Raw genomic sequence first — 25575 nt, forward strand, 5'->3', positions numbered from 1 at the left:
AGAAAAAGTTTGCTCGGTCATTTGTTACATAAAGGTCGTTTAGATTTAAACTACCAAATAACAATATTCACATTTCTTGATATTTTGCAGGGTGTTTAGTACTCTGGTGATGACGGTTGTAAGCTGTAACAGTAACATCATCATGGTGGAAGAAGTGTAAGTTTTAATTGTATTTTACCATGTAATTATTAAAAGATGTGGTAATAATACCTGCTTTGAAGTCAGAGTAAATTGTTTATACCGTATTGTTTTCTAACGGTTTGTCTTAACATGTGTTCGTCGCGCTTAATAACGTAGTTTGTATAAAGTTAATTGCAAAATTCCAGTTTTCGCGCCCAACTTAACATATCAATTACAAATTACACTGCACTGAACTTTACAATGTAGTTCAAGTCTTCAGTGAGTTATAAACTGATAAAAACACACCAGGTTTTCAGCTAACAAGCCTACTCCACAAATAAAGCTCATATTGTAAATTGCAAGCTGAACTCACTGTTTTCAAATGTCCTTCGTATATTAGTAGTGACTTAAAGTTTTAATTCATTATTCAGCCTAGCTTACAAGTTACAGACAAGTGGTATATTTAGGTTTTATGTTTTATATTTATAATTATGAAGTTTCAAGTTACAGAATTTTATACTTCTCATAGATTGATGTTAATTGATAGAAGTGATTAAAAATATTTGCAGCCAAGCAATATTATATCAAACTAGAATAAGTTACAACTTTATTTAAAGATGAAATTTCCAAGTTTTGAAAAAAAAAAAATCCAAATGTTTATGATATATACAAGTTATGATACTTTGATGATCAAGTTTATACAAATTGATGTCAAAATTGGGCAAGTAAAAAAGTACCTCATTTATTTTCAACTTTGTATTGCATTGTGGTAATGAATAGCAAGTTGTAGAGTGAATCAATCCATGATTATTTATTACAAAACCAAATATGTAATAGTTGAACATCATGACCTGTTCACTTTTATTTTAAAACTGGTTAATAGTAATTAATATTTTAATGTAATGCTGACAAAAATTAGTTATGTCTTTTTTTGTGTAGCCATATTAATTTCAAGTTTTTAATTTTAGAAAGTTACATAATGCTTTCGATAAAGACCATAATTTATCAATATAATTTATAATTAAACTTAATAATATGTAAATGAAACACTTGTCAACAATTCTTGTATTCGTCATCAAGATTTTCACAAACATGCATTAGAAATGTTAAGAGCAAAACCTACTAAAATGTTTTTGAAACTATTTTGGATAGTTGAAGCTACAATAAGTATAAGATAAATTAGTAGTTTTCAGAAGTGGAAACTATGGTCTGTTAGATCTGATTTTGTAACAAAGGTATACACACACACAAAAAAAAAAAGTGAAATATTTAAATCAATAGGAAAAATTTCCATATGGATTTTTTGTTGTTTCCTCAGACAAAAATGCCAAAAAATAACTTCAAACTTATCTAAAGTAATAAAACTGGAAATTATGCCTTTTGTTAATATAAATATTGACACTTAGTTTATGTGCTGTCAGTATATACAGAATAAAATAGTTTTACACATGAAATAACTCGCTCTTGAGTAACAGACAAGAAACATATTCTATTCTGCAAATTAAAAATAGTGATTTTATCTTTAGTATTTAACACTGAAAAATAATATAAAGAAACATTATGGAACTTGAAATAGTAGTTTGCTTATACTTGGTCAATCTTAAAAAATTTATACCTAGAATTTTTTTTTTTAATAATGTGCTTCCACCATGATTAGTTAATAATCCAATATAAAACAATGATAGTTTTAATTTTTGTCATTGAAGATCAGACTGGCCGGGACGTTGGACACATGTTCGTAAGATCTTAGCAAGAACTGGACCATTTGCTCATCCAGATTTTGAACCAGGACCTGAGGTAAATTTTCTCTCTTGATAGGCTTACGGTGAGTGTACTGTTAAACTTAACTAGCTAGGTAACAGGACAATAATTATCATATTTATTCAGTATTCAAACGTCTACGTTTGTCTATGAAAACATTTAACTAATTATTTTTACTTGGGGGTCATTTTAGATTATTTTTATCTCCAATGTTTTGTTTTTATCAGTGCTGATATATGGTTATTTTTATTGTTGTTCTTACTAATATAAGCAAGGATATTTAAAATTTGAAATTTTTAGGGATGATGATTTTTATGTACCTTACATTGAAATTCACTGCTAATTATCTAGCTTAAACATACATTTTTTCCAAGAATGTAATTCTTTGAAAATTTACATTTTCAACAGATATACAGTTCACTTTCTTTTTGTATCATACATGTTATTTCTTATCTTTTTTTCCTAGTTGGAATAATAAACAAGTAAATTTGTTAAGATACATGGGAAACTTTTGCTCCATTTTGGACCTACATCATATAACTTTAAGAACTTTAAAACTAGATAGCTTCCTTGTTTTTTGCATGAAACTAAACAAGTAAAGCTGTCATGCTACTAAAATTATAAAAGGAATTTTGTGGCCTTAAGGAAATACAAGTTAAAAATGAACACTGATGTTATGTTTAATTTTGTCTTCAAAATCTATGTAAAGGAGTGAATTGATAAAATTCAAACTGTTTGGCAGAACTGGTTGCTGTAATAATTTGAGTTACATTAAACTTATCTCTAGTAATTATTAAAGTATCAGTCACCCAGTACTTCAAGCACAGACTGGAAAAAAAAAAAGTTATTTCTTTAAGATCTAACTATTTTTGTAAAACCAAATATTGTAGATTTTATTTTTATAGAAACATGATTTCTGCCCTCTGGTATTTAAGATTTAGTTAACTGACATCCTCATTGAGTGTAAGTGATAAAACATTTACATTTTTGGTGCTATTGTTTTAGGACTGATCTTCCATATTATGTTCAATGATTACTGTAAATGTCATTTCTGTATTAAAGAAATGACTTACAGAATGCCTTTTTGTGCTTGCAATGATAAATTGCCACATATTATGTTTAGATTAGAGCTTATTTGATAACATTTATGACTTAATTTTTATAATGTTTGTTTAAATACATATAATGATTTTAATGCATTCTCCTTGATACTAGGTGCTGGAATTTTTACAGAAGACATGTAAGATTCTTGTTGTTGGTGCTGGAGGTCTAGGTTGTGAACTTCTTAAAAATCTGGTGAGATTAATGGTTTATTTGCAGCTTGTTTTCTTGTATGTCCCTGTGAATTGTTGAATGTTATCATACTGCATTATAATTAATATTTTAATGTTTTTAGTATTTCATATCTCGCAGAACAGAGTTGATTCTATCATTATGGGTTATGACAGTATGAACATGGCAATCTTCACTTCTAACTGTTAGTGCTAATGCTTTTACGTGTACCAAATGATGTTTCATCATGTCTTGTAAATACTGCTATGTTTTAAGTTGAAGAACTGGTTTTTAGTTCAGTACTCCCTATAGGAAATTCTGAGAGGCACAGATAACACATTGTAACACATTATTTCCAACAGTTTACATTCAATGATGTCTCTGATTTGCATTTGTACATTTTATTTTTTTTATGAGTTTTGCTTTTTTCTCAAGATATTTGGAAATAAAATGACTGAATTGTTCTCTTTACCTTTAAGAGTGAAATTCCTCTTTCCACTAGACATACAGTGATAATTGCAGTCCCATTGCTTGTAATGAGTTAACACTGGTCTTCACCAGCCACTTTTTCACTTAGAGAAATTCTAAAATTAGGAAAATGAAATCTCCTTGAAGAAACTGAAACTTCTGTAGCAGAAAAGTTTTTTTTTTCAGTGGAAGTTTGAGTTTTTGAAAAATTAAAATATCAATTTCCAGTTTGCTGTTGTAAATTCAGCTTACCAAACAAATATATACAGGAATCTATATTTCATTATTCATAGTTTACTAGTTACTGCTTCATTTTTGCCTCTTGACTTTAATTGTAATTATTCCATAATCTATTTATAGTTTACTTTAGTAGGCTAAAGAAGTCCTGGAATTTTTAGTATCCTGTTTTATGACTAAATGCCTACCATGCTTATAAATACAAAAACATCTCGTAATTAGTTAATTAACATAAACTTTATTGAACTTTAGTAGTTTTAAGAACATAAGAAATATTATTATTATTATTAAAATTAATCCATTACGCCAGAAAATATATAAGCAATTTATACCTATAAAAACAAAGTGCATAGAAAACTTGATGCTTAAATTAGGAAATATAATTTTGAAAAAGATGATAGAAGCACTTTTCAGAGAAGTTAGTGTTATTTAGTTTGAGTAGAGAAAGTAATTAGCAAATTGTATAAAAATTAAGGTATTTACAAAGTTGCTGGTATATTTAACCATTCAGAGAAAATAAGTTGTTAGGTTTGAGCAGAAAAGTTATATAACAGTTTGTTAGTTGATTGTTAGCAAAAGTATTAGAATACTTTTTAAGAGAAGGCAGAACTGTTAGGCTTCATGAGGGAAATTGTTTAACTCTTTCCACGCAGGTCACAAATTAAAGACCATGTTGTTACATTTGTTGGCTTGCATTCAAAATTTTAGTGAGCTACAATTTTGTGAATTTATGTCAGTAAGTTTGGTATCAAAAATAGATTATATTTCAACTTTTACTATTGTACAGTATTCACTTTTTTAATTTAAAAAAAAGTAAATGTTAAAAATGCACCTAAACATCAATTTTGTTTTGTCAAATGGTATGTTGATAACAGCACTGGTCCAAGTTAGATGTTTGTGATGTCAAGATACTAACAGTATAGTTTAGTATGAATCAGAAACTCAAATTTCTGATGTTGACAAACTAGAATATAAAATAAGAACATCTTATTTTTCTATTTGCTGAGATATCACTTATGTACTGACTTGGACACAGTGTGCTTTCTCACATCTTTCCATTTTTTGGAAATGCTCCTTTATATGCACTTACTTCTGTATATGACATGTGAATAATTAATCAAAAACTCAGAATGTCCCCTAGTGGCTTTCTCAGCATTTTCAAATATTACGATTCCATATTATTCTTTTGAAATGAGATTTCAAAAAGGTAAGCTGAGTCTTTAGTCTGCTCAGAAGTTCATAATCTTTCAGACTGAAATATAGCTTAGTTTTTAAGCTTGATAAATTATAATGGAATTCTGTAGTATCATTGTAGTAGTTTATTGATTTTTTTAGTTATTCAACTGTGTGTGTACACACACACATACACAAAAGCAAAAATGAACTAATCACGAACTTGATATAGAAATTAAAGCCTTCACATGAGTATTAAGGTTGTTTAAATGCAGTTATGTTTTATGCTTCACTGATCACACTGCATTATGAAATGGCAGGAAAATAGAGAACATGAGTATGTTTGATTGTTGATGAGAATGTCATCAGAGTAACGTGATTTGTAAAGTTTTCATTCATAAAATTATTCATACCACTATTTTAGAGGAATTTAATTTAATTACAGCTTATATTTATGGATAAAATATTTCTCCATGGTTTTTCTGGTTTTCTCACAGTCTTTTCCAACCTCATAGAATGGTATTACACTGAATTTTGGGTGTTTTTCCTTTGCACATTTGCCTAAATGTTTGCTCAGTTCAAGTTGTCAAATTCTGAGTGATTTATCTGTGGATAGTCATTCTGTTCTTTAATTGGTCCCCGATCTGCCCAATATTATACAATCCACAACCTGCACATTTTATAGAATATATTAGATTTTTTGATGTATAGTCCATCTCTGTGTTGATCAGAAAAAGAAAGTCTACAAAACATTTGATAAAAATCAGGATGTTATAAAGATTTCACAAGTGAAATTTGAATATTTTCTAATGCATAAAGATATTTTTAATTGTAAAATGAAAATCACTTTGCATGTTGGATAGGCAGCATGTGAAAAGAAAAAAAGGATTAAGAAAAACATTGTTGAACAACCCTTAAAACTTAATAAAAACAAATATTTTGCACATGAAAGCACTATAATGTTTACTGATAACAGTAACAAGCACAAAATGGTTATGAGATTGGTTTTGGGGACAGAGCCTGTGTTGAAAAAAGTTAATGACTTTTATGTAAATTATTAACAATATTGTTGGCATATCAGTTGTTCAGAGAAGACAGAGTTTTAGGGTTTGGCAGGAGAAGTCTAGGAATAATATATGTAAAATGTATTGCTAACAATGTATTCATATGTTAGTTGTACAGAGAAGATAGAGCTTTTAGGTTTGAATGAACAGAGAAGTCATTTCATAATCTGCACGTAAATTAAATTGTTTGTAAATTAATTGTTCACAGGAGATAATATCTGTTTTACCAAGAAATTTGGTAAATAATTTTTCTGTAAATAAAATGTCAGACAAAATTTTGACGTTAACTTTTTAGACAAGAGAAGGTCTAAGGTCTGACCAGAAAAAATTGTTAATTATAGGAATTTGACCAACGACCCATTAAAATGACTACTGTTTATTAAAAATGGTGGCCAGTTAAGTGATAATGACAACTAAACATTTGTCAAAAGGTTGTTGCTTGTATACTCTGTTTTTATAAATTTTTTTAAATTTATTTTCCATATAACAACTTGGATTGGATTGTTCAGTATATATTTTTTTAATTTTCTGGTACTCGAGGTTGAAAAATTCGTGGACTTGCATATGTTTCAGCTGAGAGCATTCACACGTGTGTCATTTCCAATGTTCATTTTTCTGTTGTATTCTTACTATGTTCACTGAGAAGTGAATAAAGATTGTTCAATTTAACTACATAGTTGAACATGGTGATTCATTCCCATGGATGGAATTACTTTCTTACACTAACAACAGAATTTCACTTAGCAAATTAGCTCCAGTACTGATCCTCAATAGAATCACTGCTTACAAAAGTATGATACCTAACCTCTCAGTCCTAGCTAAGTGATGTAAATGGACAGAGGAAGTAGAATTCTTTTGTTTTATCAGAGTAATAAATATTGTGTTCTAAGTATTAATTGGCTGTGAGTCCTGGCAGGCTCTGAAGAATTTGATTTTTGGTTTTAATTTTTTCTGAATTTTTCTGTTCCATTAAACTCAGTTTTAGGTAAAATTAATTCAGCCAGTCTTTTATGTTACATTTTTTTATAAAATTTCATCTTGAATTTTAATGACTATTTTGATCACATTCTAGAAGTTTCTAATCAAGTAAATGCACTTATGGAGAATGAGTTATTTAAGACAACTTTGTTATACCTATAAGTGATTTCAGAAATAGAAGAGAATATTATACTTTTTAATTGTAATTTTTTTCAGGCATTAATGGGGTTTGGAAATATACATGTTATTGACATGGATACTGTTGATATATCCAACCTGAACCGCCAGTTTTTATTCAGGTAAGTGAACATTTGTTTCTAGAGAACACATATTAAAGTGATTTACTCTATGTTGCTTGAGTTGATATTAAAATGAAGAAGGCACCTTGGTTGTAATTACATACATTGTGTAATGCAGCTATATTTTATATTGGAAAGTTTATTATGGATATCTTCAACCTCTTCTGGTGGTTGATAAACAAAGATTTATTATCTAAATCTGGTGTTGGAAATTATAGTCATACACATGTAAGGGTAAATATTCTCAGAGGTTAATTGATTTAGACCTTACTTCTGCAGTCAGTTAAATATTGTAAAAAAATTAAGAAAAATAATTCTTCAAGCTAATTATAATAACTGATTAACTGCTCTACATCATGTAACTGGCACAGTCATTATGTATTGCTGTCCACTACTTCATCTCGTACATATGCTGTTGTACTTCCTTCTACTACTACAGTGGGAGTGCAAACTAATTTCTCTGTGCCTCCAAAAGAATCATTCTCAAAACAAATGAAAAGTCTTTTGACCTCCATGGTTAAATAAGTTGATGAATAAACATCAACACCCATATTGTGTCCCTTACGTACATTCCAACAAATCCTAAGATTCACTTCTTTTGGTTCTGGGTACAGGCATTTCCTCAGATACATCTTCTCCCACCGTAAGATGTAAAATGTTCATTCCTTCATGTCCTCAGTCACTGGAATCCTATTCCAACAGCAAAGACTTGCCCAGCCAACCCAGAGCAGGATCCATGGAGGTCAATAGATCTCCCTTGAATAAAGACAGTAATAAAAAAAAAATAAATAAATAAAAAAAAAAAGATGTGGTTGTAAACAGAAGAATTCTCCACCCAATTTGCCAACACATAAGTAAAAATGGTCGCCTTGATACAATGGAACTGTCGAGGTTTATGTTCTAATCTGGATGGCATCAAAACACTGATTGCTTCCTACCATCCTATATGTCTTTCCTTACAGGAAACATTTCTGAAACCTGCAAATACAGTCACCTTTCGGCAGTTTTCTTTGTACAGAAATCACAGGCTGTGTGACGGACGAGTTCAAGGAGGGGTAGCACTGTTGATTGATCAGCATGTGCCCACCCTGTCTTTGTCACTTAACACACCCTTGGAGGTTGTAGCCATCTGTGTTTCCTTGGGTTTTACCTACATTGTTGGTTTTTTTCTACCTGTCACCTGGAGAGACCTATGATCAATCAGATCTTGATGCTCTCATTGTACAATTGCCATCTCCCTTTTTAATCCTGGGGGACTTTAATGGACATCATTACCTCTGGGGAAGTGCTGTTATTGATAGGAGGGGTTGCTCTGTAGAGCATATGCTCTCTGATCACAACCTTTCTCTTTTCAGTACTGGTTCGTCTTATTTTCATGCACCTAGTCAGTCCCTTACTGCTACTGATCTCTCAGTTTGCTCCCCTTCACTATTCTTCCATTTGTCTTGGAGGATTGGCAATAATCCACGAGGCAGTGATCATTTTCCTATCATTTTGAGAGAGACTGGCCATGGTCGATGCCACTTGACCCGGGTGCCTGGGTGGAAGCTGGATCAAGCAAATGGGCCCTTTTTCACTGCACTTGCAGAACTTGGTCCTGCCATTGTCTGTAAGCCATCAATAGACGACTGTGTGACAGCAGTAACTGACTGTATTATACAAGCAGCTGCTTAATGTATTCCTAAAGCCTTGATATGTTTTCCACAATGTCCTCGTCTGTGATGGAATCCTGCCTGCCACATGCCACGGAAGGCTCAAAAATGGGCCAGGGATACTTTTCGAAGGTATTCCACACTTTCAAACTGCACTGCTTTCCAGCAGGCCTATGTACATGCTTGGTAGATAAGATGTCAAAATCAGAAGGAATCTTGGATTAAGTTCACAACCAGCATATTTCCTACCACCAGTTCCAAAGTCCAAGATTCAAAAGGTCAGTGGGCAATATAATTTTGTCCCCCTCTCGATCTTTCTCTTTGATGACCAGGAAGTAGCTGATACCTGGAGCATTGCCGATACTCTAGGTGAAAGCTTCTGCTGGGTATCTAGCACTTCTGCTTCTTCTTCCACTTTCTTAGCCATCAAGACTTGGGCAGGGTGATCACCTCTTTTCTTTTGAGCTGATTGTCTCTGACTATAATCTTCCCTTTACACTGGTGGAAGTCAAACTGGCCCTTCATCAATCTGGCAGTACATTGGTTGGAGCTGATTATGTACACTATGAAATGCTGCACTATCTATCTCCTGCTTCTCTTGCTATTCTTCTGATTGTTTTTAACTGGATCTGGCTTTGTCCTACCTTTCTCTAAGCCTGGGAAAGATCCCAAGATTCCTTCAAACTACTGTCCAATTTTTTTGACAAGCTGTCTTCGTAAGACCTTAGAGAGGATCGTTAATGCTCATCTTGTTTGGTTCCTTGAATCAAACAGCCTCCTCTTGTCTACCCAGTGTGGGTTCCAATGACGGAACTCCACCATGGACCACCTGATTGAACTTCAAACGTCAGTCAGAGAAGCATTTCTCAAACAACAACATCTTGTTTCAATATTCTTTGACATTGAGAAGGCTTATGATACAACATGGAAGTATGGAATTTTGCAAGATCTCCATATATTTGGGTTATGTGGCCATTTGCCTATTTTTATTTAAAAATTTTTGATGGACAGGAGATTCGAAGTTCATGTGGGTTTGACACTTTCATGTTTGTTTCTATAGGAATTTGAAGTCCCTCATGGCTGTGTTTTGAGTGTCACACTTTGCAGTATAAAGATTAATGCCATCAGTGAACAACTACCTCTTACTGTTGCAAATGGGCTTTATTTTGACAGCTTTCACATCTCATGTCAGTTGTTGAACATGAGGTATATTGAGTGGCAGCTACAGACTGCCCTCAACTGTTTACTGAAGTGGATCACAGCAAAGGGTTTTAACTTCTCTCTCTTTAAAACCATTTGCATGCACTTTTGCACCAATGGGGTATTCACCTTCATTCTTATCTCAGTATTGGTGAAGTTGTGCTCTCTGTGGTCCCTGAAACAAAGTTCTTGGGGCTTATCTTTGATCGTAAGCTGACCTTTATACCACATATCAAGCACCTACAGGTCAAATGTACAAGAGCACTGATCATCCTCCATGTCCTTTCTTCCACCATTTGAGGAGCAGATCAATATTCTATGTTAAAGATATATTGCTCTTTAATTGATCAAAACTGGTCTATGGCTCTGCCAGGATCTTGGCCTTAAAGATGCTGGACCTCATTCATCATCAAGGACTTCAGCTCTGCACTGGGGCTTTCCACACTTCCCCAGCTTATACGTAGAGTCTCATGAACCTTCTTTGCACTTTTGTCATTTGCAACTGTCTTTACTATATGCTTCGAAACTTCGTTCCTTACCAAAGCATCCCACCGGGGTTATGTTTTTCTTCCTCAATGGGCCATACTTTTTCAGAACAGACAATCTGCCATGGCTTCTTTTGGCCTTCATATCCAGGCACAGTTTGATGAATTGGGTCTGTTCTTGGATAACATTGCTGTATCCACTAGTCAGCCCATCCCACCATGGCTTCATACGGTCCCCAAATATGACCTATCTTTAAGGTCAAATATGACACTCCCAATTGGAAATACTGTCTGTTGTTTGCTGAATATCTTTTGAACCATCTTTCCATTCCCATTTATACAGATGGTTCGAGAATGGGTAATTGTGTGGGCTCTGCCATGGTTTGTAGTAGCTCGGTGGTTGTGCACAGAATTCCCTCTACAGCTTCTGTGTTCACTGCTGAACTATATGCCATTTCTCTTGCCCTGGATCACGTAGAAGCTAAGCAGTACTCAAAATGCACTATTTATACCAACTCACTTAGTTCTCTGTTGGGCTGTTTCTCTGAACATCTGCTTTTATCCAGTTTTTCTGGATACTGGGACACATTTGTATTCATGGGAACAATAGTGTCAGAGCAGCTAAATATATCTCCTCTGGCACCATCACTGCTGTGCCTGTTCCATACATGGACTATGGTCCTGTATTCAAGGAGTGAGCAACATGAAAACAAGCTTTTCCAAATAAAACCCTATATTGGATTTAGGCCATTGTGCTTCTGTAAGGATTGGAAAGAGGAAGTTGTTTTAACCAGACTACTCATTGGTCACAGTTTTTCACTCATCATTTTCTTTTATCTGGGACTGATGTACCAATATGTTATCTGTGTAACACTCAGGTCACAGTAAGCCACTTTTTACCGTCTTGCCATTGTCATGTCTCTCAAAGATGGCACCATTTTTAAACATGTTCCTTCCCAAGGTTTATCTATAACGTTAGATGATGGTGTTATTGGTGATGGTGACACTGTTCATCTTGGAAATGTTTTTAGTTTTTTAAGGGCCATTAATCTTTTTAATGCTATTTAAGTTTTTTAATTTATACATTAGACCTTTTTTATGTGATTTCCTTTAAGAATCAAAGTCCATCTAGTTCGATTTGAAATTAGAAAATGGCCGTAATGTTAAATAACTCGAAAGCAGAACTGGAAAGGCCAACTTCAGGTGTCTAATGCTGCTGTTTGTACTACCCGTTAGTCATCCTGGGGAGTTATAATTACAATTTTGCTGCAAGTCTTAAAACTTTTATTACTTTCTGAAAATTGCCATAACATCAAATAACTCGGAACCAGGACTGGAAAGGCCAACTTCAGGTGACTGGTGGTGGTTTTTGAACTTACCTGTTAGTCTTCCTGGTGAGTTACGATAATTACAATTATGTTACAGAAAGTCCTTTATAACTTGCATTACTGTAGTTTTTCTCTTACTTCTGTAGACCAGATGCAGACATTGGTTTTAATGCTATTTATGTTTTTTTTAAATTTTGTTTTTAATTTCCTTTTATGAATTTTACTAAATTTACTTTATATATGCAAAAACGGCTCGTTTGGGTTGAGAAAATATTTTACAAAAATGAGCCGTTTTTGCATATATATTTCTCTACAAGTGGGTTTTCTCGACATCACTGATTAAATTTACTTTAATTTTAACTTTTTACTGAATATTTGGTACAGGTAGCCTAGCTGCTTTGGTGCCATAAAACACCAAACCAACCGACTATTGTGAATGGTGAGTTACTATTAACTATGTTTATGTTTGAGGTGATGATGATTATTTGTTTTCTTCATAGACCTAAGGACATTGGTAAATCAAAAGCTGAAGTAGCAGCACAATTCATTATGTCCAGAGTACCTGGATGTGTAGTAACACCGTATCCTTTTATTGAAAAATGAACTGAATACTTACATTTCTTCATAAAATGTTTCAGGCATCCTACTTACATTCAAGGACTTACTGATTTTAATGAAAACTTAATAAGTAAAATTAAACTACTGAAGACTGTGAAACCTTAGCATTGTTTTCTCAAAAGTTAAATTTTTTCAAGTCTTTTTTTGCTTATTTGTCACCTACTATTTTCTTCCTTTTAAAGAAAAGATGGTGTAGAATGTTTATTTCTTAAATTGTTAGTAAACTTTTCATCTTTGATTAAGACAGGTAGCCATTTTAACAGTTAGTTAAATCTCTTTTATATCTACTGGAGTTTCCTGATTTTAAATAAAGTGTTAGTCTCAGCCTCTGCTTTTGTCTTATTATGATTATCTATTTTGTCCACATTTTGTAGCAATATACGTTTTAAAACGTGAATCTACTTGTTCCCCTTTACAAATTTCACAATTATAAGGAATCAAAATATTTTCTCCAAAATGTATGATGTATCTAGAAAGTACTAAGAATTAAGGTAAACAAATATATACGTAAAAACGGCTGATATGGGTTGAGAAAATTTATGTAGAGGAGCAAACAACATTTCAACCTTCTTTGGTCATCATCAGGTTCACGAAGAAGGTCAAAACGTTGTTTGCTCCTCTACAAAAATTTCCTCAACCCATACCAGCCATTTTTACACATATATTTTTCTCTACAAGTAGGCTTTCTCGTCATCATGGATTAACATTAACAAAATTAAATTTTTGTTCATCTACTGAATTATTTCTCTCTCAAAGTCTGAGTATTTTTATTTAAAGTATGGAGGAATCACTTGTTTTTATCATTTAATTTTTAATAAGTTTATTTAATTTAAAGTATTTAAGTTGTTATTCAGAACCTTTGTTCCCTGACTCACAAATAGCCATTTTAAGAAAATCCAGGACTATGATGAAGACTTCTATAGAAGTGAGTTTATTAAACTAGTTGGAAGATAATAGAAATGTTGGCATATAAAAATAATTGATGCTTTATTGTTATAAGTTACATATTGTAATTTGTATTGATAAAAGAAACTCTTGAATTATTTAGAAATATACACTTTCAAAAAGTGTTTTGACTAAAACACAGTAATATGTTAATTTATTAGTTTTTAACTACGAATGGTTTTAACTCATAAGGACTCGATGTAGTGAAGTATTTGTGCCACCAGTGTTGAATGACCATCAAGTCAACAAGGTGAAGTAACAAAAATTATTTGTGCAGTTGTTTTAAATCTTGGCTGAGATGGGAAGCAAAATAGGCATAAGGTCATATTTTGTAGAAACATTAGAGAACAAACACATTAGAAATGTTGATTGAAAAGAAGCTTAGCCACAGTTAGCTTAGCCAAGCTCTTGTTAAAAGCTTTCTTAATGTTTTTTTATTATAAGAAATGATAACAGTTACATATAAACAAAATTAAGCTCTGTAGTTTAGTATTTCCATTGTATACAAATATTTGAAGGTTGTAGTTCCAGATGAAACAAAATATAATTTAAAACTTGTTTTAACTTAAAGCAACTAGCTTTCAGGACATTAAGAAACAGCTGTCAGAAATAATATGGCTATATTATAATTAAATTCAAGTTAGGTTACTGCAGCAGAGATAAAATGCAAGTTTGAATGTTTTGATTCACACGTAATGTTTATTTTGTTTAGACTTTTTATATCATTATAGAAATCTTAATACAGTCATGCTTTTGTTTAAATTTATTGTGTTTAGCAACTGGAAAGCATCTAATTTCACTTTATGCTTAGGTTTTGCTAGTGATTTTTTAAACTATCACAGAAAAATTTAATTTCATGTTGAACTTAATGTTTAAATATATAAGAAGATCCATCTCTTCCTTAAAAAGGATATTTAATTCAAGTTTTAAAATTTAAATAAAGAAATGTTAGTGCACAATTTGTAAACTTTTTTATGTTGTATAAAAACAATTAAATATGTGTGATTTATTCTCTTTGGTTAAGGCAATATATATTGGTTTTAGTGCTCATTTTATACAGTATCTCTTAAATAAAACAGTTTTACTTTCATATACTTAGTTTTTATTTCTGTATATCTAAAAAATGTGTAAATGTTTATGTAAAAACTTGTTATTAGAACAAACTTAATTTACAGTGTTTATTTATTTAACAACATACATTCAGCCTCTTCTCTTCCTTTTATCTTAAAGTTTCTCTTTCTGATTAATTTTTGGATTTTAAACCTACATATGCAGTTCAAACATTTAATATTGCAAGATTTAAGGAAATATAAAATATTTTTTTGTTTGTTGAACTGTGTAAAAATATACATGACTGTAGTAAGAAAACAAATTGGAATGTGGCTCAATTTAATATATACATATTTCATTTTCTGGAATTTGTCTTATGGTCATGCAAGATACCCAATTTCATGATTACAGCATATAGTTGTAACATTTAAGGGATAACAAGGAGTCTGTTGGTCCATCAAAGCTGTCCTTTCCACTTGCAAAAAAACTCAAATGCACCTCTGAACAGTTAAATATGTATTGAGCTTTGCTGTAAACTTTCTTAACTTTACTGCATCCATTACATATGAAGGTAACCCATCCCAAAGGCTAAATGAGCTAAAGTGACTCCTAGCCTGCTAAGAGATATATTTGTTTCTCCTTGTCCTTCCCTATTGGTGAATTCTGTACGTGATGACCTCCTAGGGAAGGTTGTGTACGATCAGTTTACCTTCTCTAGGGTCTGAATATTTACCCATGTGTTTGCCATGCATGGGGACCCATGAAGGTGAGGAGAGGATCCTGGTGGTTGAGGGGTCAAACCCCAACATGTCCTTTTAGCCTTGAATTTCTGTATACAGGCAGCCTTGGGGTGACCCTCCAGGTTCAGTCAGCTCGTCCTCTTGGGATAGTGTCAACTGAGTACCAGTTTTAGATGTTCTTTACAGGTATTTTGGACATTGTGTCTGATGTTGGTGTTTGGGTATAGTGTTCACAAAACCCTGACATTGCTGCAGTGTCCTTGTTTGGCATTATAGTGCATCCTTTTGTAAGGCTCCATGGTGGTTGGTGTCAGTGGCTACTGAAATGTATTTTCTTTATGTATGGATACCCAAACCCCTGAAAATAGTCACTATCACAGTCAGATTCCACACATCAATTTCTCATATTTCATTCCTTATCTGAGAAATTTTTAGGGCAGGTGTCTTCCTTTTTCATTCAAAAGGGGATTAAAGGGGTTTGCTAGCTCTCCCAAGTCAGCCGGAAAGTTGTACTGTGGAGACATTTTGGTGGAAACATCTTCACCACAACATATAAAACTTCTCCTGGAATCAAAGGCCATCAGGGATATACCCATTGAGGTCACTCCCAATGTTACTTTGAATTCCTTAAGAGAAGTTATTATTGAAAGGGATTTAAAGAATGTTCCCGAGCCAGAGATCCTTGCTGATTTCTCCAGCAAAGGCATTTCTGTGGTGTGCTGTATCTCCACTCATAAGCATGGACTAATGCTGCATACAAATGTTCTTATTTTGATGTTCTTTGCCCAATGACAAAGACCTTCTAATAAAGGAAAATGATGTGGTCTGAAACAGAAGGACTCTATCCACTTCTCCTAAACATAAGAAACATTGGCCACTTTGGTTCAGTGGAGGTGTAGAGGTTTCCTTTTTAATATGAATAGCATTAAGGATTTGATTGATTCTTATCCTTTGTATCTCTCCTTATAGGAAATGTTTTTGAAACCTGCTGACACAGTCCCCTTTTGGCAATTTTTTTTTGTACCAAAATGACAGATTGTGTGATGGAGGGGTGGCACTGCTGGTTGATCAGCACGTGCCAGTCCAGTCTTTGCCACTTAATACACCCATGAAGACCCTATTCATCCTTGTTTCCTTGGTTGTACCATCACTGTTTGCTCCCTCTACCTATCTCCTGGAGAGACCTGTGATCAGTTAGACTTTGATGCTCTTATTGAACAGTTACTGTCTCACTTTTTAATCCTGGGGGACTTTAATGGACATTATCTCCTCTGGCATGGTGCTGATATTGATGGGAGGGGGTTCTGTGGAGCATATGCTCTCAGATCACAACCTTTTTTTCTTCAGTACTGATTCATGTACTTATTTTCATGCACCTAGTCAGTCTTTTACTGCTGTTGAGTTTTCTATCTGTTCCCCTTCACTCTTCTCCCACGTTTCTTGGAGTGTTAACAGAGAACCATGGAATAGTAATCATGTCCTGTCATTTTGAAGGAGACTAGCCATGATTAGTGTCACCTGAACTGTATGCCTTGATGGAAGCTGGCCCAGTCCAACTGGCTTTCTTTAACTGCTCTCTCAGAACTTGAATCTACCATTATCTGTAAGTCATTAGTAGATGACTATGTGGCAACAGTGACTGATTGTGTTGCTCAATCTATTCCGAAATCCTTGACCTGTTTTCCACAGTATTCTCATCCATGCTGGAATCCTGCCTGCCAAATGGAAGGCTCAAAAACATGGTTTGGGATACCTTTCATATGCATCTCACACTTCCAAACCACGTTGTATTTCAGTGGGCTTATTTACCTGCTTGGCAGGTAAAATGTCAAAGACAGAAGGAATCTTGAACTAAGTTCACAACCAGGATCTCTTCTACCACCAGTTCCTAAGTCATATGGGATAAAATATGGAAGGTCATTGGGCTGTACACTCTTCCCCCCCTTTTTTTTTTCATTCTTGTTTTCTGATTGCTAGGAAGTCTGATATTTTTGCCAAAAGCTTTTCTCATACATCTAGCACTTTTGTTTCATCCCCCACCTTCTTAGCTATCAAGACTCAATTCTTTGTGATCTGATTGTCTTCATGACCATAATTGTCTCTTTACACAGGTGGAAGTCATGCTTGCTCTTTGTCTATCTGACAGTACGTTGGTTGCATCTGGTAATATTTAATATGAGATGCTGCATCATCTTTCTCCTGCTTTTATTCTTCTGTTTGTTTTTAACCAGACATGACAGGAGAATGTTTTTCCTAATACTTGGCACCAGGCTATTGTCCTCCCTTTTATTAAGCCTGGGAAGAATATATTCCTTAAAACTTGCTTCAAGGAACTATCTTTGTAAGATCTTAGGTAGGGTGGTTAAACGTTTATCTTGTTTGTTTCTTCAAATCAAACAACCTCTTCTCACCCACCCAGTGTGGACTCTGACGACAGCGCTCCACTGTGGACCATCTGATTTGACTTAAAAAGTCTATCAGAAAAGCCTCTCTCAAGCAACAACATCTTGTTTTTGTATTCTTTACCTTAAATACACTTATGATACTACACAGAGGTACGGCATTTTGCAGTACCTCCTCTCAGGTATGTTATTTAGCTGTTTACCTACTTTTCTACAGAGTTGTTTAATAGACTGGTGATTCCAAGTCTGTATAGGTTCTAAACTTTCATGTTCTGTTCCACAGGAATTTGGAGTCTCCCAGGGCTGTGTCTTGAGTGCGACACTTTTCAGTGTGAAGATTAATGCTATCACTGCACAACTTTCTCCTACTGTTGCAAATGGACTATGTTGACAACATTCTACATCTCGTGTCGGTTGTTGAGCATGAGGCTTATCGAATGGCAACTTCATACTGCCCTTAATTGTGTAATAAAGTGGACCACAGCAAACGATTTTTACCTTTTCTTTCTCTAAAACTGTTTGCCTGCACTTTTTCCACTTACAGGGTATTCACCATGATCCCAAATTCCATCTTGGTGAGGTTTTTCTTCCCATTATCTCTGAGGGAAAGTTCTTGGGGCTTATCTTTGACTGCAAGCTGACCTTAGTTCCATAAGTCAAGCAGCTATGTGCCAACTGTGTAGAGGCACTGAACATTCTCCATGTTTGCTCTTCCACCTCTTGGGGAGCTGACAGATGTTCTGAGCTAAAGATCTATCATGCTCCCATTCAATCCAGATTGGACTATGAGTCTTTAGTCTAAGGTTCTGCCAGAACCTTGGGCTTGAAGATGTTAGGTCTTGCTCACCATATGAGGCTTCAGCTCTCCACAGAGGGCTTTATGCACTTTTACAATCCAGAGATTGTACACTTATTCTCGCAAACCTCCTCTACATCACTTCTGCTTGCAAGTTTCTTTACAGTATACTTCAAAACTTTGATCCTTACCACAGCATCCTACCTGAGATTGTCTTCCTTCCTCAATGGGCTCTGCTTTTTCAGAATAGACGATCTGCCATTGTTCCTTTTGACCTTTGTATCCAGGCATAGTTGGCTAAATTGGGTATGTCCTTGAATGCTGTTGCTGTCTCTGCCAATCAGCCCACCATGGCGCATTATCATCCCCAAGTGTGACCTTTCTTTGAGTTATCTTAAGAAGTCAGATACTCTTGATTGGAAGTACCTTCTATTTACCAAACATCTCTCAAACCATCCTTCCATTCCCATTTATACGGATGGTTTGAAATCAGATGACTGTGGGTTCTGCCATGGTTTTGTTGTGGTTCAGTGGCTACCCACAGGATTCCCTCTACAGTTTCTATGTTCAGTCAAATTACACCATTTCCCTTGCACTGGATCATGCAGAATCTATGCAGTGCACAAATTGTACTATTTATACTGGCTCTCTTAGTTCTCTGCTAACCCTGGAATTGCTTAATGTTAGCTCTTACCCTGTTCCTATCACTATTCAAAACCAATTGGCATATATCTCCTTATCATCCATTTTTATCCAGTTTTTCTGCATACCAAACTATGTAAGTATTTGCAGGAAGAAGCTTGCTGATACAGCAGCTAAGCCTATCTGCTTTGATGCTATCACTGCCATGCCTGTCCCATATATGATCTACAGTTTTGTATTAAAAGTTTGGTTTTGTGTCAGTTGGCAGTTGAATTGAAGTCAGCAATGTAATAAGTTTTCCAGATCAAACCTTCTGTTGTTTTTTGGTCGTCTTCTTTCTACAAGGATCGGAAGGAGGAAGTTGTCGTGACTAGTCTACCTGTTGGTCACAGTTTTTAACTCATCATTTCCTTTTATCTGGGACTGATGCACCAATGTATGGTCTTTGTGACACTCAGGTCATTGTAGACCATGTTTTACTGTTGTGCCTTCATTATGAATCTGAACAACAGCACCATTTTAAACATGTTTTAACCATGGGTTTACCCTTGATATTGGGCAGTGTCATTGGTGATGGTGACACTGTTTACCTTACCTGTATTTTTAAATTTTTAAGGACTATGGCTTTTTTAATTCTATTTTTTATTCAAAATTTGGTGATTATTTTAATTTAACTTTATTTCTTTTTGCATGTTTTAATAATTTTACTCTTATTTTTTATTGGTTGTTTGGCACAGATAGCCTAGTTGCTTTGTGCCAAGAAATGCCAAACAACCAACCAATCTTTGTCTTACCTTTCTCCTACTCAAAAGTAAAGGAAGTAGAATAAGTGAGTAAAATATATGTAAAAACGGCTGGTATGGGTAGAGAAAGAAGAAGGTCGAAACATTGTTCCCTCCTCTATATAAAGCTTTCTCTATCCATACTAGCCATTTTTACATATATATTTTTCTCTAGAAGTGGGTTTTCTCGTCATCACGGAGTATAAGTGAGTGTTGGAGAAATAAAACCAGATCTCATCTTCTACCCAATATACAGAGTAGAAATGACTTTTATAAACTTTGTAATGATGTGTTTCTTATGGTTGGTGAAAGGAAAAGAGGATGAAGAAAAGTTTCTGGAAGCATCTCTACATTTTATCCCTCCTCCCTCCATAAAATTAGATATACATATTCAGAGTAGAAATTTCTAAACATTACAAGAAATTAAAATTATTTTTAGTCTTTTTTTCCAATTTTGTGTAAACTATTTGGCTAAAAAATCTGTATTTTATGTTTTAATTTTAATTTTTTTGCCTTTTTAAGGTAAAATTATCTGAAGTCTGTTTAACAATTTCTTTTTCTGTTTAATTAATTATGAAACTGTTGCTTAAGTCTGTTGCACAGTATTGATATCTCAAAGGTAATAATCATACATAGCTTTAATTTTTTTATATTTTGTGCTTTCACTTCAAGATTTTACAATAATTTGGTACTGAAATTTGCAAATAATCATCAGACTTATTCATTTTCTGAAAGGTTTCCACATTGTGGTGTGTGGTTTAGATTCTGTTATAGCAAGACGCTGGATCAATGGTATGTTGGTAAGTTAACTAAGCTGTCTATTGTATTTATAAACTCGTTACATTTTATAAGATGTATTTTTTTGTTGTAATTTACTTTGCATGTTTGCTGTTAACTGAAACATTTTTAAAATCTGGCTGTAGCTGTAATTTGTTTAATTTTGAGGAAATTAAACCAGATATGTTTACTGAACAATTTAAAACACATGGAATCATTGCAATATTTTGTATTTTATTAGAATATAAGATATGTACCAGTGAAAGAAAAAATGTGTTCAAAATGCTTAATCACATAATCATCTAGTTAATTTTGAAATTGTTTTTTGTATAATTATTTATCTGGTTGCCTCTCTCTGGAAGCATTGTTTACAGTTGTGTTCATGTTCAAAATTTGGTTGGTTTCTTATCCAGGTTTTTGGTCTCACTCATGATTCAGTTTGTAAGTGAAAGTGAATATTCTCTGACAAACTTTTCATTTATTATAATTATAAAGGACATGTGGATTTACAATATTTCTAGCCTTTGTTTTTATTATCATTCTACTTTCTGTATTTTTTTCATCCCTGTGCATCATATAGGTAGACTCGCATTTTTTGGATTTCTTTGAAATTTGAAATACTAGTGTATTGTGCTATCAGTTAACAACATTCTATATAAAGAAAAAGTTTGAATTTCTATTTTTCACCTTCTAGTTACTGAGTATTACAATGAAATACAAATGTAGAGGAACTATCTCCAGAAATATAATCGTTTTTATATATAATTTCTCAGTCTAATAAGAAGAAAGATGGAAGTTTAGAAGGAAACAAGATAATATCCATTATTTATTTGAAAGGTATATATTTTAAAGATGGAGGTTTAGAAAGAAATGTGATAATGTCATCTATAACAACTTGCTTGATAGGAACATACCTATTTTGGATACCAAAATCTATTTCTGATTCCAAAAATGTGAATGTTTGGTGAAACAAGCAGAGTTTTTTTTCTATTTCAAAGTTAAATTACATATCCCTAAAGTACACACTACAATAACTTTTTCATACTGATATATGTTTTTGGATTCTTGATGGATGCAATTTCATAATGATACATGTTTTTGGATGTCTTAATGGATGCAATATACCTCTTAAACTGAGTAATAGCCAGAATGTGGCTCTGTTTTTCATGATAAAATGTCAGGTGAAGATCCAAATAAAAGGTAAGATCTAAAGTTCTGTAATTAAAAAGTAATTCAACTCCCACATGTTGTGGTTTCGACCACAGTTTGCCATCAGTACTAGCTTTGGTAGTGGTAATGCTCATTATTCAGTATTAGTAATGGTTTATAGTATATCACATGTTGAGGATAGTCTCTGTTATCACATGTCCCATCTTCATAGTTTTGACCCAATGCTCCTCTGGTATTTCAACTTCACTTTTCAGAGAATCATAAATGTTTCATGAGATAGTTTGTAGTTCATACTTCAGTCGATTAGTGAATCTTGCTGTGAAAAGTGGCAATAGTGTGAAATATGGGAAACTGGTGACTCTCACACTCTGAGAGAGAATGTGAATGTGCCTAAGTGACTGATTGCACATTAGGTAGGTGGATGCATGATTAATCCTGAGTTTGCAGGCTGGTCATACTGCATGTCATGACATTTTAGTGAGTTGCATTCAAAATTTAATTAAATTACTTAATTTTCATGGTATATGAACAAACTTGACATCAAACCATAGATAATAAATAAAATTTTAATATAGATGTTTTAAGTTCTTAAATGAATAAAGAAATATTTAAAAATAACCTGAAATTCTTCCAGTGTGAGGATTTGGATATTTATTCTTGAGCTATTTCTTCTTTTGGATTTTTTCATCTATCTCTTGGAAAACTACAAAATGTAATGTAAAATAATTGATATAATTTTGTTACTGATATCCGCAAGCTATATTTTTATATTCTTCAATCTTATTGGGCTAAAGAACAATCATTAAAAATTCAGAGATCACTTTCTGTTCCTATCTCTGACAAGCTTTACAGTTTGCTAATAGATTTTTCTCAGGCTGATTCCCATTATAGTTTTAACCAATAGAAAACTTGTATCACTTGATTCACTGCCATGGTCGTCATACCACGAGCTCACAGACAACTGACAATTTGGTTTGATGTGAAAAAAAATTTTCTCATGAGAACACATTGTGAAAAATAATTGAATTTCAAACTGTTCAAGTCACCTAATTAGAGATGTTCATGTGCCAGTACTGGCAATCTGGAACTGCTGGTGCTGTTGCAAACCCTTGATTTGACTTTTAACCAATTATTGATATAAAAAGTAAAAAAATAACAACAAGATATTGTGACTGTAGTTTAGACTGAAGTGGTAATCTCATGGTTCTTAAGTATATTTTGTATTTCCAGATTAACATTTTGAGTAACGAAGATGGAATGTTGAACCCGAGTAGCATTGTACCAATGGTTGATGGTGGAACTGAAGGATTTAAAGGGAATGCTAGAGTTGTTATTCCTGGCATGTCAGCTTGTATTGAGTGTACATTAGATCTTTACCCTCCACAGGTATGCCTTTCATTAAAAAATAATAACAAAACAAAATTTGTTTTGTTGTACAACTGAGGTCATAAGATTGATGGGTTCTGATATGAAATATTTTCATGTTTATCAAGTCATAAATGCATTGCAATCACATTGAAATACTTTGCAATTTTAGATAAATTATTTCTTTTTGTAATGTTACAAAAAAACAGCATAACTTTTTTTTGTGCTATAATTATATTTTATCCAGAATCTGTTTTTAATACCAATATTTAAGTTAAACCACTTAAACATTGTTAATTTTAGTTTTACGTTTACTGTTTGCATTTGGATTTTTTTTTAATACTCTTAGAAGGCTTTGAAACATTATTATGAATAATTACTTCATGTGGAATATTGTAATTTGAACAACTTTGTTATTGATACTTACATTAATATCATTTATTGTAAGCATTCTTAGAAAACTTTGTTTTGCACTCGGATATTTTTCAAGTTAGTCTCACTTCTTGAAGTTCCTTTATTTTGTTTCTTAGGTTACTTTTAACCTAACTTGTAATTTTTAGTTCATTTAGTGAAATATTTTTATAATCAAAGTTTACCTTTACTGGAGATGCTAACCTGTTAACATTATTATTGGTTGCTATAAAATAACATATTTTCCTTCACATGTATATAATATTTGTTATCTACAAGGTAATGGTCAAGAAAGGAAATGCAAATATTAAAAGATTTAGAGAAAAATTCTATTTGTTTGCTGTAAGATGCTTTAATTAAATTATGAAGAAAGAAATAATCAAATTACTTAGTAGATTGCTTATATCTTGGAATAATTAATGCCCTTTTCACTTAGAATTTAACATCGGTTGAAGTGCCATACTTTCATTGGTAATGTGCTTGTTTCATATTGTCTTACACCCAAGTAAAAGCTACACAGTAGAATACTAAGAGTAAGCATTTTATAAATCACAGGATTAGTTCTTGGTGAAATTAATAACCAAAACTTAACGAGTTAGTATTTCCAGTCAACTAAATTATAACTAAAATAACTATTCAAGAAGTTTTTTTTTCTATTAGGTAAATTTCCCTTTGTGTACCATAGCCCACACTCCAAGACTACCAGAGCATTGTATAGAATATGTCAGAGTTTTACTGTGGCCCAAAGAACAACCATTTGGAGGTTTGTTTTGAACATATTGACATTTTGTTTTTATTTTTGTGTAAGATACATATTTAATTAAGATTTTCATCCAGTTTCTGGAATGTTTAATGTTTAAAAAATTAAAGTTGTATTTAAAATTTATATAAAAATAGAGTTTATTTTAGTTACTTGTGATTAATAAGGCAATATTTGTGTAGTGTGATCACATTATAAAATAAATATTATAAAAACATCTAAACATCAATTTTTGTGTGTCACATGGTATGTTTAATGCAGTAATGGTTTAAATTAAATGTTTGTAATGTCAAAATACAAAGATTAGCTAGAATATAAAACAAATACCCTTTATCTTTTCTATTTCCTGAGCTGTTGCTATATTTAGTGAATCAAACATAGTGACCCCATTCATCTCTTTTCATTTATGGAAACAATCCCTTGTATACACTTCTGAATATGATGTGTTATAACCAAATGAAATGTTAGAATGTTCTCTTAGTGATTTTATCAGCCATTTTCAAGTGCAATGGTGTTCTTTCTTTTTTTTGAGACAAACTTTCATGCTGGTAAGCTGAGTCTTTAGCCTGTTCAAAATTTCATATTTTTTTAAACAAAAATTCAGCTTAGTTACCAAACTTAATAAATTATAATGAAAATCTATGATATCAACAAGGTAATTTATGTTTTTGGTTATTCAAATGTATAAACCTAAAAAAAATACTTCAAATCTTCAATGTTCAAAACTTTATAAGGTTTAGCAAGCTAAGACAAGCAGCAACCGAGTACAAAAGTCATAACTAGAAAAGATCATTTTTTGCTTTATTTATTTATTTACTGTCCTAGTTTTCAAGAAAAATTAGTTTAAAAACCTTTTTATAATCTATATACTTATCCAATGTATAATAATTGACTTGTAACTGTATTTTACAAAATACTAGTCCACTAAAACATAGTCAAGACAGGTCATTTTGTAAAGACTAAAGGTCAGTTTTGTATTATATGATTACACATGCCACACGTCATTGTAACTTCTGTATTGTTAAGCAAGCAAGGCTGAAATGTCAGTATAATAAACATATATATGTATAATATTACAAG

General features: G+C 32.9%; 1 protein-coding gene across 1 annotated transcript in view; it reads left to right on the top strand.

Annotated features, from left to right (window-relative positions):
• Uba3 (Ubiquitin-like activating enzyme 3) overlaps positions 1 to 25575 on the top strand; it is a 48984-nt gene continuing 23409 nt past the window's right edge. The window contains exons 1-9 of the mRNA XM_076448578.1: positions 1 to 156; positions 1827 to 1917; positions 3097 to 3177; positions 7290 to 7372; positions 12538 to 12618; positions 13537 to 13580; positions 20748 to 20812; positions 23190 to 23345; positions 24396 to 24498. Of these exons, the coding sequence (XP_076304693.1) occupies positions 110 to 156; positions 1827 to 1917; positions 3097 to 3177; positions 7290 to 7372; positions 12538 to 12618; positions 13537 to 13580; positions 20748 to 20812; positions 23190 to 23345; positions 24396 to 24498 (751 nt within the window). The 5' untranslated portion in view covers positions 1 to 109. The remainder of the gene's footprint in view (positions 157 to 1826; positions 1918 to 3096; positions 3178 to 7289; positions 7373 to 12537; positions 12619 to 13536; positions 13581 to 20747; positions 20813 to 23189; positions 23346 to 24395; positions 24499 to 25575) is intronic.

Source organism: Tachypleus tridentatus, chromosome 8, assembly GCF_004210375.1.
Source record: "Tachypleus tridentatus isolate NWPU-2018 chromosome 8, ASM421037v1, whole genome shotgun sequence".
NCBI lineage: Eukaryota > Metazoa > Arthropoda > Merostomata > Xiphosura > Limulidae > Tachypleus > Tachypleus tridentatus.